Raw genomic sequence first — 25081 nt, 5'->3', positions numbered from 1 at the left:
AGAGACATTCGTTTTCACAGCACGCAATTTACAATGAGAATTTCTAGTCATTTATAGATAGATATACATTGTTATTAATAAATAGTTCTATTAACTTTATAAATTAAACAATTAGCCTTTTAATAATTAAAATATATTGATCTGTACAAATTTATAGATTGTTGTTATTTGTGGGTAGCTTGGGAAAAATTTGAGGGTTGTAATGATTTTATGGTAGTGTAGAGTAATTAATTGTGGGAGGTATTAGGGGGATATTTCCGGGGGGGTTGCTTGAAGGCTTCGGGGTGGCGTTACACGGGGGGTGGGGCCGGGCTGCGCCTGCGCCGGCGCACGCGGCCACCCTGGTGGGGGGGCTGGTGGCGCCGCCGCGGGAGCCCACCACGGCGGCAGAGGCCTTTTGGAAAATGCCACACAAAGGTAAGATTTCAATATTTTATTAAGCATGTTTTAAATAAAACACATTTCAAAGGATTAAGTCGCGTGTAATTAATACCTATTTGTAAAAACCCAGTCGAAATCAGGTTAAACCTTTCGGAAATTTGCCATATCAGATAAAAAAACAGGCAATTCAACTAAATTTTATATACGTACGTATAGATAAGTTATATATAATTCTAAAATCTATCTGGGCGTATAGAATAGAGATTTAGGGTCTACAAAAAATTCAAACATGTAAATACTGCAAAGAATCCGAAATAAATATCAAAGTCATCACAAATGCACCTACCAGTTAATTACACATGACTCGTAGAGCGTAGAGTGAGGATACACAACTCTGACATATGATGGACATACACGCAAATAACCTTGCTTAACAGGTCAGGAAGCAAATTAGTGGTAGAAAACTCAAAAGACATATGGAACTTCCTACAGTAAATAAAAACACCTTCGTCGTTGGAAAGACAGTTCCAAATAGTAGAAATCTTGAAGACATCTATCTCATCTAGCATAAGCACATTTCAATAAAATTTTTCAGTATTTTTCTCCAAAAACCGTCTTTCTACAGCAAATACCACCTCCTGGGCAACAAGTGGCGCTAAACTTAATAATCACAACTATGACAAATACTATTTCGACTCCTACCAACCGCGGTCTTCAAGGAAACGTGCACTGAAAAGGTCACGAAACATCCTGATAGCTTAAATAATAATAAAAAAGGAACTTAAATCACAGTTACAATTACACGCATTTTAATCCATTAACAAGTGTTTCATTTAAATGTTAATGGTTTGTGAAGCCGATCACAGTTTCAAAGGAGAAAAAATAAAGTAGTGAATTTTACATATTTTACATAATACCATCGACAATTAGTGTAAAATCGTCTTTAGTAGCATGGAATCTGTAACAGTAAACCTAGTAGGCACGCTACAAACTTCTGTGTACGCTAACAAGTCGCCAAGTTAGGAGCTACGAAGCGTTCAAGTTGACAACTTAGTTCGAAGACCGACCAGTTACAAAATACTTGCGTGGTCGACTCCTCTGTAGCTATTTATTACGAACAAAATTGTTCTTGTGTGAATTAAATTAGATTCAACTATACATTTAAAGCCTTAAACTTAGATAATTTATACGTCTAGATAGAGCCTCTTGCTGCTAGAGAACCGATGAAAACAGGCAAAATTTATTACTTTAGTGTGCGTGACAAGCTACGTCGTGCACTCGCGATTTGTGTGTCACTTTGTGTTAGTGTTGCTCAAAATAGAATTTAACTGTCATCCTCAATTGTTTTCAAAGCTTTCACAGCTGTCTATCTAGACGTATAAATTAAAAAAAAGATTTTAGGACATATACTTGTCTGTAGAGTTTGCTCAACGTAATTTATTTAATTTGTATAAAAAATTATAATATAACATAAAGTGCTTTACTATTCTAAAATGGAAAAAAAATTGCCTCTCAAAATGCAAAGTTCATTTATCTGACACTAGTTGTTACGCGCGATTTCGTCCGGATTTACCAGTGTATCCATATTAGTTGGTGTTTCAATGCTGCCACATAAAAGGCATAAAAGGCATTTATTTTCTCAAAATTGATTCCTTTAGAATTCTTTTTGATGTCATTTCTTATACTACTAGATACTACTACCGCTTCGGAAACAAATGGCGCTCTGAGAGAGAAGAAGCGGCGCAAGAAACTCTCCCAGCATTCTTCTTTTTGCGCTCTTTTCAATAAAAATATACAATATTGTACAGTCGCTATAAAATAATCACAATCTAGTCCCAGGCTGTCCGATCATTTAGATATTCAGCAGTGGAGTAATAGGATTTACGACAGAGCCATTTTTTTATAAAACATTTAAATTTATTTATAGATAATGCCTGAACAGTGGCTGGGACTTTATTGTAGAAGTGTATACATTTACCCTTAAAGCTATTATATATCTTATGACATCATCATATCACATACATAATAAACAAAACAATCATAATATATCTATCATCGTTAAGGCAGCGTCGGTAAGAAACCATTTCGTTTGACCATTTTTTCTCTGAATCACTTTGCAAATCCGACTATCACGAAAAAAAATTTACATTTTTCGGATTAATATATATAGCCTATAACACTCACAAATAATGTGACTTTCTATTGGTAACATAATTTTCAAAATCGATTCAGTAGATCCAGAGTTTACCCCCTACAACCGCACAAATTTTACCTCTTTATAATATTGGTATAGATTTTGATTATTGGCCATCTCTTGTTTGATATTGTTAAAAAAACAAAAAATTATTTATTTATTAATATGTAATACATGTTATTTCAGCACTTATACTCTATGTAAGCTTTCACTACGCCAAAATTTATAGTAGGTACTAGTTGTGATTAAAAATATTATTGTAAAATAATAATAAATTTCTGCACTTTTTTTTATGAAATAGGAGGACAAACGAGCGTACGGGTCACCTGTTGTTAAGTGATCACCGCCGCCCACAATCTCTTGCAACACCAGAGGAATCACAGGAGCGTTGCGGGCCTTTAAGGAAGGTGTACGCGCTTTTTTTGAAGGTACCCATGTCGTATCAAGGAAGTTCATTCCACAGCTTTGTAGAACGTGGAAGAAAGCTCCTTGAAAAGCGTACTGTGGAGGACCGCCAGACATCCAGATGGTGAGGATGATATCCTAACTTGTGGCGTGTCGTCGAAGGTGGAATTCGGCGGCAAGAATCAGGTTAAACAGCTCTTCGGAACACTCCCCATGATAAATGCGGTAGAAGACACACAATGAAGCGACTTCTCTACGCAACGCCAAGTGATCCAGCCGTCACAGAGCGCTGGGTCCCCCATAATTCGAGCTGCTCTACGTTGCACGCGGTCAAATGGATCGAGCTGATACTGGGGTGCGCCAGACCAGAGATGACAGCAATACTCCATGTGTGGCCGGACCTGCGCTTTGTAGAGCGCTAGTATGTGGGCCGGCTTGAAGTATTGCCGTGCTCTATTAAAGACGCCCAATTTCTTTGACTGCATCGCACTATCACTTAACAGTATAATATACTCGTGTAGATTATGCGGGATTATCTATGACAGGAACTCTATGTTTGTGACGTCAAGTTACCAGATACTTCAAAAAATCACTAATTATAAGTATTGTTGTATACTGAGGGCTGCTTGCAGGAACTAAGTATGACATGGTTCCATCGCTGTAACAACGTGTTTCAGTTTCTGTCTGTCTATAATTGGCTCTTTGATCAAGCTAATCTTCTAAACGGCTAATTTTTATAGTTGGAACGTTCACTCTCAGAAAGCTCTTGTAATAAAACGACGACTGACGATGACCTGTATAGCCGAGTGGTTAGCGATCCTACCTACAAAGCTGGAGGTCCCGGGTTCGAATCCCGGTAGGTGCAAGCATTTATATGATGAATATGGATGTTTGTTTCCGAGTCATGGATGGATAACACAGGCTATATATGCCTAATTTGGGGCAAGATAATTTGTATAAAAAGTGTGGCAATAAAAAAAAGTGTTATTATATTTATATATATAAATTTGTAAGTATTATTTTCAAAGTGATATAATATGTTAAACATTTTTGTAAGTACAATGAACCCTTTGTTTTAAGTATTATTAAAGCATTTATTTTATATGCTGTCATCAAGTTATTTTGTGGAATACCTTCCAGTTATTATTACACGCTTTTTAGCCTTTAAACTGTATGTTTATGAAATTGAAATTAAAAAAATATTTATTAATTAAGTTAATAAATGACACGTATGAATGTCAAAGTAATACATTTCACCATATAGCAACACTTCGGAAAAGTTGAGTTTTGATGAGAAGAAGTTGCAATAAAATCATTATCACTCTTTTTGTTGCTACAAAAATGCTGAAAAACAAGTTAATATGTAAATAATACCCAAAATCCTCAAAAGAGTTACGTGTACAATAGATGTAACGATCCGTTGTAAATAAATATATCTTTAATAATGTTTCATCGTGAAATATAAAAATATATTACCTTTTGAAAATATACTTAAGGTATTTTAATATCAGCGTACTACGCTCGAAGTAAGATAACAAAATTATCGTGCATAGAGCCAACCAAATGGAGCATGCGACATTCGTGTCACATTAACTCTAGATAGAGACAAATAGAGCAGAAAATGACCGGCAAGAGGGAGATGAACGGTGTTTTCTTTGTTCCATCGTTAAACTAATTTTAATGATTCAGTTCTATCTACGTCGGGTAATGGTTGAATTTTGTAAAACTAGTTTGAATATATTCCTGTAGTGTGGAAATGGAAATCTGTTTTAATGCTTACACACCGTTTATTTATTTTAAAAGTACGCCACTGAAATTACTAAAATACGTTTAAAACAAGGTATTAAGTATTCTGCAATATTTTGAAGTTGGTGTGCCAATTTAAATACGACATTCAGTACCTACATAAAAATTAAAATAATAATATTGACACACATTTAGAAAAATTTTCTTGCCAAGCTAGGCATAGCCTGTAAGTACCTACTATAACGATATATTCAATATATATAACTTCAAGCTCTGTTCCAAAAGGCTATATGGACCGTCATATAAAATAAATGTGTTTCTACTTTATAAACTGTTATAAAACAAACATATTTTAAAAATAAAAATTATAAAAAAGCAGTTAGATAAAAAGCCCTTCTAAGACTATACCATTTTTTATAAAGATAACTAAGTTAAAAAGAAAATTTGCTTAAATCCCTGATGATCAGCTTAAGGGCTGCTTAGCAGCTTCAAGTACAGTTAAGTTGGAATAAGTAATACAAAACATACAAACACTTAGCAGAGATTACAAAACGTTAAACAATGTATCGTCAATGTTCTTAAGTAATCAATTGTTTCTTTACCTTGACTTTATTTAGTTTTTGTGCCCAAAAGGGTAAAAGGGTTTATTAAAATACATCACTAGTCTTTAATGAATATTTTGTTTTGTTCTAGAAAATACAGAATTATAAAGTTTACATTTTGAAGTTATACTTATTAATGAAAATGTGTTAATGTCAACTAGTGATGTATGTATTAATAAGATTGTAAATTGAACACTTGTCAATGATTTGCTAATTTCGTGAGATAATCTTTTTGAAATTGTTTTTATGCTGTGTTAGCGATAATACACATCTATATAAGTATATAAAAAATTATACTGATGATTTTTAAATAGTTAATTAATAATAACAATAACTACAAATTTAGGTATTTTTGATGTGGTAGAGTTCTATAAAACAAACATCTGACACAAAGCCATTTTGCCACACTTAAACAAACCTCGCGTACAAAGTCGCGGGCATCCTACAGTATTGCATAAAACTATAAAGTTTTAACAGACAATAAACCAAGAATATGTAAAACGTTGACTATATCGCTGACAACAATGTCAATACAATAATAATTCTGAAGTTTTCCGAATGTCAGGCAGGCTTGCAAATAAACGCGTAAAAATAAAATGTCTATTTGTAAACATTTTGCATATTCTTGTTTTATTCACAAATATAAATTCATACCAAGTTTATTTACAGGGCCGTTAGTATCTTAGTGTAAAAGATATGCGATAGAAATAAGAAACGGTCGTTGTAACAAAAGTCATTCGTCAGGAACCTTTTAGTGAGAAATATGTCAACAGAAAGTGTTGCTTGCCATTTGTCAGTTTTTTGCGGATTATGGGCGTGGTGGGACGATGTTGCCATAAATTATGTCATGGCGAAACAAACGAGCTCGTATCATACACTACACAACTATCAGATATGTTTTGTAACAAAATTATACGAGGTTTTGTTGCTGGCAGCGATCTTTAATCCGATGCTTGCCCAATGTTGGCTTTACTGATTTTTCAATCGGTGAAGATAAAATAGTTCATATATTTTAAAAATATATTGAAAAACTAAGACTAAAATGTGATAATTTTTATTTTGCATGTATGTTCGTCACTCCCATAAGAACTTCAAATACCACAGCTCATAGAGTTATTGATCTTTTATGGACTCCTTCTTTAACTAAGCCTCATCCCTCAGCGCAAGTGCAACGTGATCAGAACTTTATTGCATTACGCTACGCCTTAGTTTTTTATGCTGACATTGAAAGTATATTGATTTAGTATTTAAAACAATACCAATGAGTTTCGCCTTAGGTCGTTTTGTGAGGTCTTTCAGATCATATTCAAAGTAATTAATCGATTTAGGTCAAACCGAAAAACCTAATATAAAGCCCTTAGATACCAGTGGGAGGCTCCTTTGTACAGGATGCCAGCTAGGTTATGGGTATCACAACGGCGCCTATTTCTGCCGTGAAGCAGTAATGTGTAAACATTACTGTGTTTTGGTCTGAAGGGCGCCGTAGCTAGTGAAATTACTGGGCAAATGAGACTTAACATCTTATGTCTCAAGGTGACGAGCGCAATTTGTTGTGCCGCTCAGAATTTTTGGGTTTTTCAAGAATCCTGAGCGGCACTACATTGTAATGGGCAGAGCGTATTAATTTCCATCAGCTGAACGTCATGCTCGTCTCGTCCCTTTTTTCATAAAAAAAAAGATAATTTATACATCTAGATAGAGCATCTTAGTTTTAGACAACAGGCCAGGTTTATTACTTTAGTGTGAGTGACAAGCTACGTCTTACGCTTACGTTAACAGTTTGCCGATATTTTTTTCAACGTATTCACAACTGTCATAGTCTAACTAGAAACTAAACATAAAATTTATTATCTTAGATAAAACCATGAAATACTCTTAAAAATATAAGAATTACCTTATTTATGTTTTGTTATTATAACAAAAATAAGAAAGAAACCGTTAACATTTCAAGTTCAAATTAAAATCTCTAATCTTGATTACATTATATTCTAAGTCGTGATAGCTTTAAGCCGTTTTCATTTTATTGATATGTATATAAAACTAATACAAACAAGATGCATTAAAATTAATAGCGACCCCATTTTGTAAACCGGATTCGATTCAAAATGGCGTTTATCTTCGTAATTTAACTTCCCCACTGATGACTCAAAAACAGATACAAAATAATAATAAGTAGGGCTGTCTGTGACACCAGGTGTCTCCGATCAGGGTTACCACCCTTATGTATTTTATTATGTACTACTTAAGCGTTTGATTAATGTTCAGTGATCCCTATTGTGATACGAATGCAAAAAACCGTTTAATGTTGCCAGCAAATATAGTACCTATTATTTTGTAATTTTTTTTTTTACTTTGGTTATAATTTATTTAATTTTTATTTATAATATACCATTTTCTAGTTTACATAATGCAGCTATGCACGTTAATATTATACGATTAAGAGCAGTTATTAAGTTAATTTCTGCAACTTTTACAATCGAAACAATATCAGTAGTATAATATTTAAAAGGAATTTATGAAGCAATATGTAAATTTCCTTAATTTTGTTAAAATTTCTATATATACAAGAAAATATACCGAATATATATTCATATTTAATATTTTCAGCACAGATCCAGTCCTAGATTAATCTTTTTGTTGTCAAACTGTGAAGAGCAAATTACCCGTTCCAGCTTCAATATTTAAAATACCGAAATTCAAACAGTTCCAACCACGTTCGTTTCTTGATAACTAATATAAATATAAAGTTGTTTAGAAAAATCACTAACTATATATTGAATAGTATAATGATACAAAAATATAGTTAAAATAATATATGTACATGTAAGAGATATATAAAGGAAAAAAATGATTCTGTTTATATCCGTTTTTGAAAATGAGTCAAGTCAACACATCATAATGCTCTCTGTTATGTATCCGTAAAATATAAAACTACACATAAATTTATAGAGTAGTGGCCATAAAAACGGGGATTAAAAATAAATCGCTCGAATAAATTTCACCTCTGAAATTAAAACGCGCCCTCGTGACACGCGCTCTACCGACAGATGCTGAAACTCCGGGACAAGTTATAAGCTGAAGCGGGATAATACAGTCTCATGACACGCCTTTTAATATACAAGTTTACACAAAAAATCATATTATCTTGATTTTATTTAGACTTTCTAAATCGAAGCTAGAAATGCTTGTTTTTATTATATTTCTTTTCAAAATAGCATAAAAGTATGTTATAATATGTGTATTTGTGTTTTTATCTATGTGTTTTTACTATTCTAGTATTCATGAGTTATATATGGTGTAAAGTTAAAAGCTTAGTCCAAGATGATATTATTGTATTAAAATTTTTTGGAAAATATTTGTACAATTTACTAATTACCACCACTTTAGAAGAGTTGAATTAATTAAAATTATGTGATGATAGAGTTTGGTAACTATTGCAAAATTTATAACTTAAATAAATTAATGTTCTTAGACTTAGTTTCTATTTAGCAATCAAAATTCCTTGCTAACCCTAATTAGTCTTGGATTCAGAGATAAGAAAGAGTTTCCTTGTATTCTAATTATCAATCTGAAGGTATCGTGGTATCTAACTGACTATAATTTTGTAGGATGGCCAAGCGTCGGCAAAATGACCGCCTGAATTTCCTTCGCTTCACTGCATGATCTTATCTCATTATTTCCACATGGTTGAGAAATATATCTGTGGTTTTTAATATCACCATAGATGTTCGACTCTGGCAGTTAATGCTTTGAGACACTATTGGTAGATCATCAAATTGTAAATACTTGGAAGCGTTTACTGATTTAAATACTGTACTTTTCACACGTGGTGATTGATATATATTATAATTATGTTTATGTATAAAATGATTTAAAGTTAACAACGTAAGATTTTTTTTATATTTCTATAAAATAGAGGAATCCGTTCAATTGAAACATTTAGAAAGTCAAAAAATCTGTAGTATTTTCTTATTTACTCAGATGACAATAATAATATGCTTAATTTCGATTTGATTATCGCATTGCATAAATATCTACTATATCGCTAATTTTCTTTCACTTAACCCTCTCACAGTGCATGTAGGGGCCACGTTTGGCCATTGTTCTTTTAACAGTCGTTTGCTTGTTAGTCCATGGACCACGGGCCATGGCTGACGACGAAAGGTACTCCAAGAGGTGCCAACAACAAGCCTGCTAAAATCACCGGTAATTGGGAATGTCAGTAATTATTACTGGGGTTGTTGGACTGAGAAGAGGTTGTTTAATCGTTCAATTTATTAACTTACGTGTAAGAATTTTTTAAGTAGAAAACTGCTTAGCTTGGAAATGAATTACGAATATAAAAATATCATTTTTATACTATTCAAAAAACAATACACGTCAAAGAAATTGGTCATGATTTTTTTCTGGTTATTTTTTTTTATTCTTAAGGCTTACCGCTGGAAAAAAATCCTATTACTAAGGTTTTTCATCATCTAAATATTCTGATTTTGACAATAAAGAGTATTTCTGACGCAAAACCCTTGCCTTTCATCTAGCAGTCGTCAGGTATGTTTTCGGTTCCAACCCATATGAACGTTTTTTCGTGAGAAAACTTACACACCGCTGCGAAGAAATTCCGAAGTTGTGTGTGAAGTTCGCCAACTGGCAGTGGGTTTACAAGGGAGCCTAGAACCTAGGGCGATGTCACGCAACATAGGCGCACAGTAAATGTTGAATTGCGGAAAATAGCCCGTAATTACCTTTACAATAGGTATGTTTTTCTATTTATTCACAGTAATGTTTGTAGGGCCACATGAAATAGTATATTATTTTTGAATGATATGTCTAGGATTCGTCCCATATTTTTTTGTATTCATCCGATGAAAACCGCTTAGTTCAAGTACCGCCTTAACGAAGTCAATTAATTTCTTCTTAGTTTTAATAATTTCATTAAGAAACATTTACCGTTTACTTTGAGTAAAGTTCTTAACATGTTAAAATTTCGTTGAAATTAATTGCACAATAAATTGCAAATGATTGATACCTGTTTGATTCGCTAAGTTAGACGGGCACGTAGTTGTACCAATGCATAGGTCATAGTCTTTTGACTCTTAATATTACACCGGAGATACGTACTTTTAACCGAGGTATAAAGAAAATAATATCTTGAAAAAATAACACATTGTCACGAGAAACATTTATTCTTTGATCCAACATTAATTAATATTCCTATTAATTATGCCTATAATAAATAATATATATAGATACAAATAATAATTGACAAAAATACGCCATAAGCCAATCCCAAAAGCTCAAATTCAATAAAACACAATTTGAATCCTATCGAAGCGTCAGCTAAATTAAATTACTGAACCACAGAGGCCCAAAACAATGAGTTTCTAACCCCCACATTGCTTAATCATAGCCGGCCCTAATTCGCCCACAAATTGCACCCAATTGTTCACTTTTTACCACAGTTGCGTGAGGGTTAAAAAGGAATTGTCTGGTGATGAGTGAACAGACTCTATTCAGGTGTAGTGGTGTGAAAGTGATGCTAAAATATGTGATAATGACAGATGGATAGTATTTGTTTATCTTGAGATGCTTGGGACGAATATTCCATATCATCTCTCTCAGGCTAAGTCAGATGGCACTGCATGAAGATGACTGCTTTGAGCAGTTTGTACTGAAACTTTGCCCGTTGATTCCAGAGGCGTGGAGATGGTACAAAGGGTCTCAACGTAATTCAATAAAGCTTCTAGAATATTCTAGCTGTTATTTCGATCAACAGAAGAGCCTTGCTGTCCAGCGCGAAAATACTGCCGATGTTCTTGGTACTACTACGTATATTTTGCTACCTTTAATTGGTCACTTATGAAATATGTATATGATTATACTATTAGCTGGATTTAAGGATTCCCTGACAATGTCATAGTCGTCATCTTACACTATTGATCTACCAAAACTTTTAAATATATTTAAAGTACCTATTCCGAAAATGGCTCTTCAAATTTTTGATGAAATTTACTAGACGAGGATTTTTGGAGACGAAAATCAAAACACGACTTAGAGTTTTCACACTCGTCGTTTTCTAGGTGGCTATCTGTATCTTCGCAGGAATCTTCGTATCTTTCGCTTACAGCCAACTTTTTTATTTAAACCTCTTAAGCCTAGTAGACTTGTTACACGATTTTCTACGTAGACTGTTCGGTCAATCTCATAGGGTATTTTTATAAATAAAGGCAAAATTTTTCTACCTTATTGGTCGAGTACTGAACATATTTCGGAGAGTTTCTTGCGCCCCTTCTTCTCTCTCAGAGCACCATATGCTTACGAAGCGGTGGTAGTATCTATTACATTCAAATTCAAATTCAAAAATCATTCATGCTAGGAAAGTTCTATAAACGAATCCAGTGGGAGGCTCCTTCGCACAGGTTGCCGGCTAGATTATGGGTACTACAACGGCGCCTATTTCTGCCGTAAAGCAGTAATGTGTAAGCATTACTGTGTTTCGGTCTGAAGGGCGCCGTAGCTAGTGAAATTACTGGGCAAATGAGACTTAACATCTTATGCCTCAAGGTAGTGCCGCTCAGAATTATTGGGTTTTTTAAGAAACCCGAGCGCTACTGCATTGTAATGGGCTGGGCGTATCAATTACAATCAGCATTACGTCATGCTCGTCTCGTCCCTTAGGTCAGCAGTCTCCTTGACAATTATACCTACGTCTGGGCAAGCGCTAGTGTTGGTACCAGTCACAGCGGCGTACAGCGTGGCACTCAATAGGTTTGTCTTCCCAAGATTGCTTAGCGGTCGTGTACATCGTGTGTATGTGTGCGTGCGTTGGTTTGGTCGCTCTATTATGAAATAACAGTACTGTTCTATTACTGTATTGTGGCGGTGACTCACCAGAGTGGTTTAAACGTCATCCTCTACATAATCGTATATTACGCAACGAGGGAGAAAAGTAGGTCATTCTCACCCAGTCGGGTGGCAATGTCCCACTTATCTCACGTGGTGCGTATAAGACTTCTTTTTCCCACCTGAATGAAAAGCTCTTTTTAGTCTCTGGTACGAGGGACAAAAGTCGTCTTGCCGGGAGAGAATCGGCCAGTTTCGCCTCTCGTACCAGGGACTAAAAGATAGCTTTTCATCGAGGTGGGGAAAAAAATATATTTTTCGGCTTTTTGTTTGTTTCATATACAGTATATTTATTCGATGCTTGATAAGGTCATTTTACGCTCTTGTGATTCCTCAGGTGTTATAATAAAAAGAGGAGCTATAATAATAATAATAATAATAATAATAATAATAATAATAATAATAATAATAATAATAATAATAATAATAATAATAATAATAATAATAATAATAATAATAATAATAATAATAATAATAATAATAATAATAATAATAATAATAATAATAATAATAATAATAATAATAATAAATCATTTTATTTTCAGGCATTACCCATACATATACAAACAATCTTAACTTAAATTAAATTACATAATACTGTTGAGTTTAATTTGATATTAATTAAATTACAGATAAAATTACAGTTTAAAATTTAGTTATGGGTGGCGGAAATCACATACCATCATCAATGTTACTGCTGTTCAAAAAATTGTCTTGACAACCGTTTTTTTTTAATTATCTTAATCTTAGATAATTCAAACATCTAGATAGAACCTCTTGCTGTTTGGCAACGCATGACAACCGGCCAGGTTTATTACTTAAGTGTGCATGACAAGCTACGTCTCACACTAGCGATACGTTAGCGTGCGTGCGTTGCTGAAAATAGAGGCTAACAGTTTGCCACTATATTTTTATAAGTGTTCACAGCTGTCACAGTCTATCTATACGTATAGATTATCTAAGATTTTATTCATAGACTTAGAATATACCTACTAGCGAATATATGACCTGACAGCCCGATAATACGTGCCTTGATTTTTCAATGTGTGCATAAGCTAGTGGCTAATTCCAAGCGTGGTTGACAGTTTGTGACTTGTCAATCAAAATCTATTTGAAGAATTTTATATATTTTTTCTGTTTTGCTGTAGGTATCTCGGTTAGAGGTGTTCTTCTCTCTCGCAAGCTAAATTCAAATTCAAATATTTTTATTCAAAATAGGATGTGGCATCACTTATTGAAATTCAAAAACTACCACCCATTCCAAAATGAATGCCTCAGACCAGAGAAGAATGGGCGCAACAAACTCAGGGGGCTTTTTTTCATCAAAAAAATATGTTTACAAAGTAAAATTGTACAATTAAACTTATTATTTAATAGTCTGAGGGCGGTCGCTCCATTCCCAATCTATGGAATCATTGAAAAAGTCATTTATGTAACAGTAAGTATGTTATAGTAGTATAAACGCTGGTGTATTGTAAGTCTACGATTCTAGTAATTTTATTTAAAAACAGCGAAGCCGCACAGATAATAATGCTATTTCATTTTAAAACTGACAAAAAGCGGATTTAACCCATGTAACGGTTGTCTCAAATACAAAAGGTTGTAGAGAATCTTTTATAGAACGAGATAAAAAAATTGCGGTTTTCTTTGCCACAGCGGATACCCCTTTTTATAACCATGATTTTTGCAAAGCGGATTATTTTTTAAACAGGCTAATTTTTTTAACACCGTGAGTAGAATAGTCCGGGTTTTCGAGATGGGTATTTAATAGTTTTTATATAGAGCCTCTTCAAAACGCAGAATGTACTTGAGTTGGGGATAAGCAGTATAAAAGAAATGACGAAGGAGAATGATTTTAATATAGATTGCTAGTGGCGGCATCGTGAAAACGATAGCTGGTCGAAGGACACATGGACCAGCCTGCAACTTCTGATCGCAGGATAATTCTAATATCATGAACTTGAATGAGGTAGTTTTGTTGTAAAATATAAGCTATTATTTTAGATTAATTTTTAGCTTATATTTGAAATATCGGTCCAGTCGTTAGGAGGAGTTCACTAACATACACATGAGCAGGAGAATTATATTATAATACCATCTAATTACTTAATAAATATTCTTGTTTGCTTGTGCTGTGAACCATTACTGGCTGCAGCGCTGATTTTCAGCATCTACCTGGTTAACTGTCGGAGTGCCAGTAAGCCAGTTCACCAGTGGGAGGCTCCTTTGCACAGGAAGCTGGCTAGATTATGGGTACCACATCGGCGCCTATTTCTGCCGTGAAGCAGTAATATGTAAAATGTAAACAGTACTGTGTTTCGGTCTGAAGGGCGCCGTAGCTAGTGAAATTACTGGGCAAATGAGTGATGTTTTTCAAGAATCCTGAGCGGCACTGCATTGTAATGGGTAAGGCGTATCAATTACCATCAGCTAAACGTTCTGCGCGTCGTTGTCGACTCTCGTCCCTTATTTTCATAAAAAAAAACAATATAATTTAAAAAAGAAAAAAAAACACATTGAAACAGGTACATGTCTGCCTTTCATCTAATTTTGTAAACATATATATAATACTATAAATATAATGAATGTATTTAAATTAAAGTTGTGTACAATGTCAGATACATTCGACATACGACTTAGATTGGTTCTTGTACTTTTGTAAAATTGTTTAAATACAAATACTGATTTCAAGTTACTTATAGGTGGTGGTATATTGTTCCAACTCTTACGGCTGTTCCCAATATACTATCTACAGATAGAGATACATTACTACCTTCTACTGTCAATAATCTGAAGCTGTCTCAATATACCCGATAAGTCATTCTTATCGCCTTATATTGGAACGCGTGAATTGCAATAATTTCCATACAAACTTCTATCGCTGGTAAGCTATCCCATTGATAGACAGCGTGTACAGGTAACTCACCTTGAGTTACCGTCGATAAGTTCATTGGGATAGAAAAGTCAACGATAGTTACGATATTTATCTCAAGTAAGAGATAGACTGAATATTGGGAACGGCCGTTCGTCGCATTGTATTTAAAACTACCTCTAAAAACCGCTGTGTAGTGCTTTGGAAAGCTTAAAATGACCTGTGTAATAATGTGATGCTCTTTTCACAGATGAGTTGATGCACAGCGCGGCGATGGGTGGTGGTGGGTTGTTTGGTTGTTCGTCTGCTGGCCACAGTGGAATCAATCAGCTTGGTGGAGTCTACGTCAACGGGAGACCCCTACCAGACTCCACCAGACAGAAGATCGTGGAGCTGGCGCACTCTGGCGCGCGGCCCTGTGACATCAGCCGGATACTGCAGGTCTCTAACGGATGTGTCTCCAAGATACTCGGCAGGTTTGTGTTATACAGTAGTTTATGAGATATCGCACTTATCACGGGGAGTGTTCCGAAGAGCTTTTTCACCTGATTCCTTCTTCTGATCCTTGGCGCAGGTCCGTCCACATATGGAGTATTTCTGTCATCTCTGGTCTGGCGCACCCCAGTATCACCTCGATCCATTTGACCGCGAGCAACACAGTGCAGCTCGAATTGTTGGGGACCCAGTCCTCTGTTCTGTTGGATAACTTGGCGTTGCGTAGAAACGTCGCTTCATTGTGCGTCTTCTACCGCATGTATTACGGGGAGTGTTCTGAAGAGCTGTTTTACCTTATTCCTACCGCCGAATGCCACCTTCGCACGACAAGCTCCATATTAGAATATCCTTCCCACCATCTGGATGTGTGGCGTTCCTTCACAGAGCGGTTGTCAAGGAGCTTTGTTCCACGTACAACAAAGCTGTGGAATGAGCTTCCTTGTGCTGTTTTCCGGGACGATACGACATGGGTACCTTCAAAAAAAGCGCGTACACCTTCCTTAAAAGGCCGACAACGCTCCTGTGATTTTGACGATATTAAACACTTTAAATGATCATATTAAATAAATAACGGATAACACAGGTAAATAACTTTACGTTCTAATGGCATTACAATATATTAAGATTAAAAAATAGTACCGGAAAAGAAAAATTGTTTTATTAAAAAATATTATTTTATTTAGTTACCGTAATTATTATATTAAAGTGGATTATTTAAAGGATAACATAACCTTAAAGCTTAACATAATCATATTATTACAATCCAAAAGTAAACGCACCCATAATACCAAACCCGGCTTCATTTAAATGAATTAACACAAAAACCCCATTGTCGCGAACAATAAGTAAGAATTGATTGTCTAAGATCAGGTCAAATTCTTGTTGACACGCGTACACAAATTGACAGAATTCCCATAACGCCTGCTGAGGAACCTTACAAAGGCCGAACAATACGTAAGAATATTCGACTTAATCAATATAAATTTAGTTTAAATTCCCATACAGGCATTGTTTTTCTTTGAATGAACTCTACAGGATAGGTGGGAAGTGGGAACGCACGTTGGGTGCCGATTGGGGTGCGGACTAATATAAGTAGGGAATTATTGTTTGATTGCGATTTTATCGCTTGTCGGTAACTATAAGCCCGCTGCCCTTCTGCTTAATGAAAATGAGTTTAAATATAATCCGCAATGGATTGTGCTTTCGTTTTCTGAAAGGTTTTGCATTTAATACAAGATGTTATCTATAAAACTAACAAGTGCATTTCAAATGCAGTGAATAACGTTTCATTTGGCATAAACTCGATCGATAGTTGGTATATCATTTATCGCATAAATATCTACTAACTAAAAATTGTAGTTGAGAAAATATTCTTCTATAGACAATTTGTGACACAGTCAATTCTCCACCTGTTAATCTAAATTTGTATAAGGTTTATAATTATGAATTACCTATGTATATTTCTATGTTTTCGTCGTGAAAGATCGTTTCAAAATTCTTTATCTTCTTAAATAAGAGTATTGAACGAAAAACACCAATATCTAGGGATATAAAGTATCCTAAAATACATTATCGTAGCTAAACAATAACGTACTATACACTTTATATAAGGACATATCATTCGCAGTCTGATAGCGGAACGGCAAAAGTGTGCTTAAAAACAATGTAAGCACACTCTTCTTCTTAGTCGTGTGTCAACTGCCACTGTCCGAATTAAATCTGAATAAATGTTTTACATTGCTGCTTATTGACCAAGAATGTTTTAAACAACTGGAATAAATGCGGCAATGTATAGCTTATTATGGCTTAATTTGTGGCATGTTCCGTATGTCGGCTTTGTTTGTTTGGATGTTATTATTATTTATGACAGTAATAACGATCATCATGTTCACGAAGCATCCTTACACAAACAATGAATTTAAGCTCTAAAGGTTGATGCATCCAATATACGATAATTTATATTATTTAAACATTGTTCATATTTTGGATGCAGCACCTTACAAACTAATTTGTTTTGTAGATTACAGCCATTGTAAAATACTCTATTTGATTGAAAAGCGTGGCCCTTGAGTTTCTTGTATGTTCTTCTCACGAAATCAACTTTTTTTTCGAACGTGTGGTACATTGAGTAATTAAAAGAAATATTTGTAGAGACAATTGAAAAGCGCTTAGCTTAAGCCCAATTGAATAAAGTATACTTGACTTTGACATTGTTTTTACACGACGTGATTTGTGTATATGTATAGAACCTCATTGTACCTAAATGAAAAGATCATCTACCTACCCTTGCTGTAATGTCTATTAAACTAAGCTAAGGAACTGTTACTAAATTAAAGTATGATAAATTCAACATCACCAATACTGGGCAAATCAGATTTAATATCTTACGTCTCAAAGCGACGAGCGCAATTGTAGTGTCACTCAGAATTTTTGGGTTTTTCAAGAATCGGAGAGTGACCGGCACTGCATTGTAATGAGCAGGGCTTATCAATTATCAGATGGACGTCCTGCTAGTCTCGTCCCTTATTAAAAAAAAAACATTTACACTTGTTTCGCCGTCAAACACTACATCAGATCATTGGCGTAAGTTCAAACTTTGTTAATCGCAATCTTTAACTGATCGTATATTCACTTTTGAATAAAGAATACTTGAATGCCAAAGCTATTTGTAATGCCAAATAATATGAACAAAACGTCAAAAGTCAATCGCAAACAATGACGTAATGTTAAAGACGTCAATCAAAAGAGCTAGAAATTTAATTCAGGGTGTACCTTTCAGGGCTGTCCCACGACCGCCCCTAAATAAAAAACAAAATAAAAACATTATTTTGTCGTAATTGGCACCCCTGTGGCGGCAATCGCTTGACGTCGGTTAAGAGATCTTCTCGAAAAGTGAATTTCTGTTAGGGCTGCGACGCCCTTTGGCCCTTGATATTATTTTGTAATATCACTTCACTAAGAAAGCTTTCGGAGTAGACATAGCTGGCATCCAATTAAGTACGTAATATCCTATTATGTTACGGTAATCTCATTAAATTGTCAAATCCTGTCATTACTTCTTTTGAGTATAAGAATGGACGAATGATGACTTAATGTTAGTGAAGTATAATAAAATTAATTTGGTGGGATTCACAATTGAGCCCGAAACATATTAACATCAAATCCACCGCCTTAAAATTTGCAAAACACTGGCTTGTCGAAATTGATTTCTCTTCAGTCCCTCTACTGTATTATCTCAAGAAATATTACTTAAATTCAAGCATATAAATTGTTTACTGTGCTTAAAAAAATTTATTTTGCGGGCATCTCAATGTTCGCTAATACTACAGTTTTACAACTGGGAACTTTAAAATATTACTATTAATAAACTAGCTCTTGGCCAACTCTTCCTAACACTTCAAAGTTTTCTACAATGTAATTTGAAGAAATGTTAGTGAATAAAAACCCTTAGAATTAGATTTAGCTCTAACCTAGATACCAACCTATTATAATAAGAAAGAAAACAAAATCTATCAAAGTGTGATTTATTTTGTCTCTAAGCCTTGCTACTTGGCATTCTTTTGCTAAAATAGTTTTGTAAATAGTAGATTCCTAATGTTGAAATAAATCATTTTAATTTCATTATCATAAGTATATTATTGATAATCTTGAAACAAATCCTAGATTAATTTGTGTTTTTGCCCGTTACTTATTGAACAAAACTTGTATCGATTTTACAAAATCGATTCATTTCAGCCAAAATCCATTCACAAACAATTTATTAGCTCCGCTTACTGCATCATCACATTTTCGATTACCTACTCCATAATCGAGTCCGAAAACATCGATTGTAATTCTCGCTTTAATCGTATCTCGATCCTATCAAACAGCAATTGCTACAAAGAGCTTTTTCCCACACACCCTTGGCATTCTTATCGGGCCAATTAAGGAAAAAGGGTAGTTCCTTAGGGCTTATAGAAAGGGCAAACGTAGCAGGACTCCTAATTAAAGAGATCCCCTGCTATGAGCTTGCATCTCAATTTTTAGGTTTAGCATAATATCAGATTTTTTTTTTACTGCAGTCTTCGGCTAACGTTAGCTTAAGATATTTCTAAGGCATAGACATATTATAGACACATTTTAGTGTCCAGTACTAATTTAGATAAATTGACAACCAGTACTTATGGGAACTTATTTGCATATATTTTTGTAATTATACTTTAAATACTTAATAAATTTTTCATAAATAAGCTTGAATCTTTCACTTTTAGTTCCTCTTCGATTACCATATAAACCCCTGGGTCTTTTGCGTTTCCCGTTAGCTCGTACTAATCTGAAAATACACTCACCTATATCTAGACTATGCCAAACATATAATTCTCTCGATGTATCTTTAGACACATTTAACACATTGCATTTAAGACTGCTGTTCGGAAATTTTTGGATAATGTTAAATAGTATTTATGTTAGCTATAATTCTTCAGCTATTATAGTTCATGTAGTCTTGAACTTAATGTACTTGATATCCATTTTTATTATTATATTTTGATACTTGAATTCCATGTTATGGTACCTATATTAAGTGCACTTAAAATTTTATTTAGACATTTACTTATTTTAAGATTACTTTTAGTGTAACTGTAACTGGATGATCTTAAATAAATAATTGAATTACACTGAAGTGACTCAGTTAATCGAACACATCTGATGGATCGTCTAATTTATAAATGTGCTGACATCAATCATATAGATGTAAATATTATATTCTTTAGTTATCTTATACTAAAAAGGCATGGTTACACATATACCTAATAAAGTAACAATACTTTCAATTGCCTATAATTCTAATTGTTTAGTATGCATATAACCGATACAACATAATACAATAAAATATAAGCCTAGTGCCTAATAATACCTTGTGCTATCACATCTAATTTATTTTAGAATCTATAGCCGAAATCCTATTAATCAAAGTAGTTTCAGATGAAATTTTTCAAAATAAATTCCTGTTTGCGATACAAAAAGGAACTATATCTATATTCATAATAATCTAAAAAGATTTTTACCGTAAACATCATTTTAAAAAGAAAAAGTCTTTAATAATCGTGTACAAATAACTTTAGTTGTTAGTGAATAAATTGATAAGGAATCACAAATCGGCAGCTTAATAGATTGTGACCACTTGAATCGTGGCTGATATCATCGAATGCAATTTAACTGCGGGGCGCATTATCCGTTTACAATCTAACCCCCTACAATCTCATCTAACTTAGCAATTATTTAAACAGTATTTTAATATACATTTGTTTGGGCATTCTTTCTAATTTTAGAAGAATCAGTTCTATCAGAGTCCGTTTGAACTTTCCGAACTCTTTCATCTATATTCTTTACATGAACATGAATCACCTCTGTCACTACATCTTCTTTAAGCCCCCATTTTTATCTAATAACACTGTTTCTCATTTTGTCCTCGTTAGCAAATATTTCATTCACTACTGCAATTTCTTCTTCTTCTTCTTCGCGTGCCTCTCCGACTAGCGAAGGTTGGCGGTCAGCTTTGTAGTTTCAATTGTTTGTCCTTCGCGAGGCAAAATAGTTCTGCCGCACTCGCGATGCCAGTCCACTCTCGGATGTTGCGCAGCCAAGACTTTTTTCTGCGACATACGCCTCTTCTTCCGGCAAATTTTCCCATCATTATGAGTTGTAGGAGTTTGTATCTCCGGTGCCTAAGCACGTGCCCCAAATATGCTACTTTCCTCATCTTGATAATTTGCATGAGTTCGCGTTTTTGATTTACGCGGCGCAGAACTTCCACATTTGTGACCTTGTGGCCCCAAATTATGGCCAACATACGTATATGCAATGCAATTAGTAGATAGTTAACATTTTCAATATCAAAATCAATTTTATATATTACAAAATTTATAAAGAATCTTAAACATTGATTGCCAAAATTGTTCTTTAAGACAACTCCTATAATTCATTAGAAAAAATTGTGCGTATATCCGAAGTATTGATTCTGTGTTTAGCCACGTGGCAGGAACCGTTAGAAATCATTGAATTGAATAAAAAATGTTGCAATGATGTCAACCCTCAAATAAACACTATCGAATAGGACTCACCGTGTCATCTGTCGACAGAATCACTCCTCTATTGTCGAAGACTATTAGGTTGAAGAGTGCGCCTGTAGCGATTTGTAATCGCTTTTGCTCTGGGCGATGTTTTCGGAATAGGGTCTCGCCTTGTTTTGTAAATAAAGATTGAGGTCACAGAACGTTTAATAGATATTTATTGCGATAAACTGAGCTTTGATGATATTTAAGCAATATTACCTAAGACTTTTATATATATACGTTCTAATTTAATAGGCTTTAAGTTAAGCGTTTCCAAAACGAGTTTGATTAGTTTTCCACGTTTAGTAAAAACACGTGTAAACACGTAAAAACTAGTGACAAATAAATTCAATTATTATATATATATATATTATAAACCACAGATAGTGATGTTGGTGTTGCACGATGATTCAATGCTTGCAGCAAAAATAAAATAGATTGAAAACGTGGTTTTAGTTACATTGACGTCACCATTTTACAGGTTTTTAATTGTTAATAGGTTACTGTCGAGTAAAATGTCTTTACATAAATAGAAAGATGATTACTTTGTATCTTCTCATTAAAAAGCGAAAAATCTCGGATCGTTTAATTCGGATGAAACTTAAAGTGACATGTTTGCATACTCAAGATCTGAATGTGGCGCCCATCCACATTTTCTCATATAACTTACTTCCACGTATAATCATCCTTTTTTTTCGTAAGAAGTAAAATACATTTACGTATTTACGCCGAATGCTTAAAAAGCAGGGCCCATATTATGTCAGGCTTGGGTGTCCATATACGCGGACACCCCCTACCGACTGAAACCCTTGCCTACATTTTATCGCTGCATTTGTTTCATAAATGCTTTCGTTTTTTGCTTCATCATACTTCGTGATAACATTTATATTTCTTATCTCACAAACGTCTCCGACAAATAGCAATATTTACCCACAAAGACTAATAATATTTATCGAAAATTGTATCTTCGTCCCGAATATCGACACATGTCGATCGCAACAATAGCGAACATCCGATACCAGAATAAAATTCTGCTCGTTTCCAGATTAAGTCCGTATTTATAGAGATTTAAGGTCTACATTCAATTGTGTTTAGTGCGAGTACAACGAAAATTTAACCAGAGTTAGTGTGCAATTCTTTTCAAAAATTAAACTCTTATGTTGTGGAACATAAGATCGAGTTTCGAATGTGTTGAGAGTAAATATTTTGGTAAAATTGTAAATGTGTTTGTATAGGTACTTGAAGTGAGGGGGTAGTTTTGGATTATGTCGGTAATTGTACCCTAATACAGTTCGAGTGGATAGGAAGCTGTTCAAATGTTTTCAATACGAGCTTAGTCTGTTATCTAAATTTTCATTTTATGTTAGTACGTATAGAAAAAAAAAACATCCAGTACGCTTTTAACATATTTAAAATTAACAAAAGCAAGCGAAATCTATAATTAATTTCATACGAGTCTCTCAAATGGTGGTGAAATAATTAAAATATCACCTACTTTTTATTCCCAATAATTGTATTAAGTTTTATAAATCAATTATCTAACGGAATTTTATTATATTCACAGATTTCAAGCTATATGAGTGAAAGTGCGTCAACAATTTGAAAATAAAAATGTTTTTTTTAGTTACGAATACTTACAAAATTAACATAGATTTATTTTTATTCGTAAAACGATGAAAATGTAAATCTTGATATAAAAGAGAGGCAATGAGTTTCTTGCTACTTCTTCTCATTAGCTCAACCCTTTACGAAGTAGCGGTAGATTCAATAGAAAAAAAATATTTCTTTTTGACATTCATAAGTGTCATAACCGTGACCTGCATGAATAAAGTGATTTTGATTTGATTTGATTTGATTAGATTATATAATAAGTGGTTCATACATTGTTTGGCTTACATTTTAGACTTTCAAGTTATACATGGTATTATTATTTAAGTTAGACATTTGCGCAGGTACTACGAGACGGGGTCTATCAAGCCTCGCGCGATAGGCGGCTCCAAGCCTAGAGTGGCCACCACACCCGTGGTGCAGAAGATAGCTGACTACAAGAGGGAGTGCCCGTCGATCTTCGCGTGGGAGATAAGAGACCGTCTGTTGAGTGAAAACGTGTGCAATAATGATAACATCCCTAGTGTAAGTAACTTAATTTCTTCATTAATATTAGGTAAAAAAAGAACAAAGACGTAATGTTATGGCACGGCAAGGGAAGAAAGAGGTAAAGCCAACAGCACAAATGACCCAAAAATACTTATATAATATTTACCAGTTCGATTGAGTAGAAATAGAAATATATTTACTAACCATAGGGAGTGATAATAACATAAAATATTGTAACAGTACTTGGTAAACGTCATGAAGAACTACATCAGTTCAAAAAGGGGCTATGACTTGGGAAGAAGAACTGATAACTCCTAGCCTATATATTATACAATTTTAGGTGGCCTGCGCAGAACCAGACAGTAACCATGTATCATCTCCTATATAATTTTTTATACCATAGTAAGCCTTCTATATTTCTATTGTATATATTCCACAATCAAACAACGAGGCGTTTATTTTGCCGAAAGTGATTAGCAATCTTTTTTATTTAACGGACAATTTCCTGCAGACATTCTGAAGAGCCAACATTTCCTCTGCAGCTTGAAGGAATTTCACAGAATGATCTGCGGCAGATTATGATCAGGTTTTTCTTCAATCAGAAATATCCCGCGAACTTTTATAATTATAATAATTATAGTTGTAGTTTGGTTTATTTAAGGCTGTCAATAGTAATATAGGTAGTTATAGGTCAAATGGTTACTTTGATTTTTGCACACATGTCAGTGTAGGTAACCATGCTATTGTTATAAACCTATTTCCTAGTAAATTTAACTCAATCGGACCGGCATTTTGTTTAACCACTTTTTGTTTATTTTAAACAATTCTTCAATTATAACAGTCATCCCTATGAGTTTGAATTAGAAATGTATTTTCTGATTGAATATTTTTTACAAAAACCAAGAAAAACTGAAGAAAATGTAGCAGTCACTCTTTAAAAAAACAACTGATAATAATTAATGCTACAATTACGAAAAATTTCCAAAGAAACTATCTGCGTAATTTTTTTCTTTAGCAAACTATGACTTTTTTAAAATAATAACGAATTGAATATATATTTCGTAGACACAATCCAAGATTTAAAGACGTCACAACATTGTACATATTTAATTAAATTCGGACCATTGTAACGCCCTTCAAATAAGCCGGTCCCATTAACAATGCACCTTTAATCCAATTTTGCGACATTCTGGCCTTCGAACATATGTTTCGGTCCAGCATTGTGCAGAGCCCTTTGAAGACATTGACCATTGAGTGTAGGAATTATGATTTCTGTGACTCAATGGATCCATACAAA

The 25081-nt window shown here is 34.1% G+C and overlaps 1 protein-coding gene across 1 annotated transcript in view; it reads left to right on the top strand.

Annotated features, from left to right (window-relative positions):
- Positions 1-369: 369 nt before the first annotated feature.
- LOC126978139 (paired box protein Pax-6) overlaps positions 370-25081 on the top strand; it is a 45713-nt gene continuing 21001 nt past the window's right edge. The window contains exons 1-3 of the mRNA XM_050826885.1: positions 370-417; positions 15351-15576; positions 23640-23820. Of these exons, the coding sequence (XP_050682842.1) occupies positions 405-417; positions 15351-15576; positions 23640-23820 (420 nt within the window). The 5' untranslated portion in view covers positions 370-404. The remainder of the gene's footprint in view (positions 418-15350; positions 15577-23639; positions 23821-25081) is intronic.

This window comes from Leptidea sinapis, chromosome 47 (genome assembly GCF_905404315.1).
Source record: "Leptidea sinapis chromosome 47, ilLepSina1.1, whole genome shotgun sequence".
In the NCBI taxonomy this organism is placed as follows: domain Eukaryota; kingdom Metazoa; phylum Arthropoda; class Insecta; order Lepidoptera; family Pieridae; genus Leptidea; species Leptidea sinapis.
This window is presented reverse-complemented; position numbering and strand designations above follow the sequence as displayed.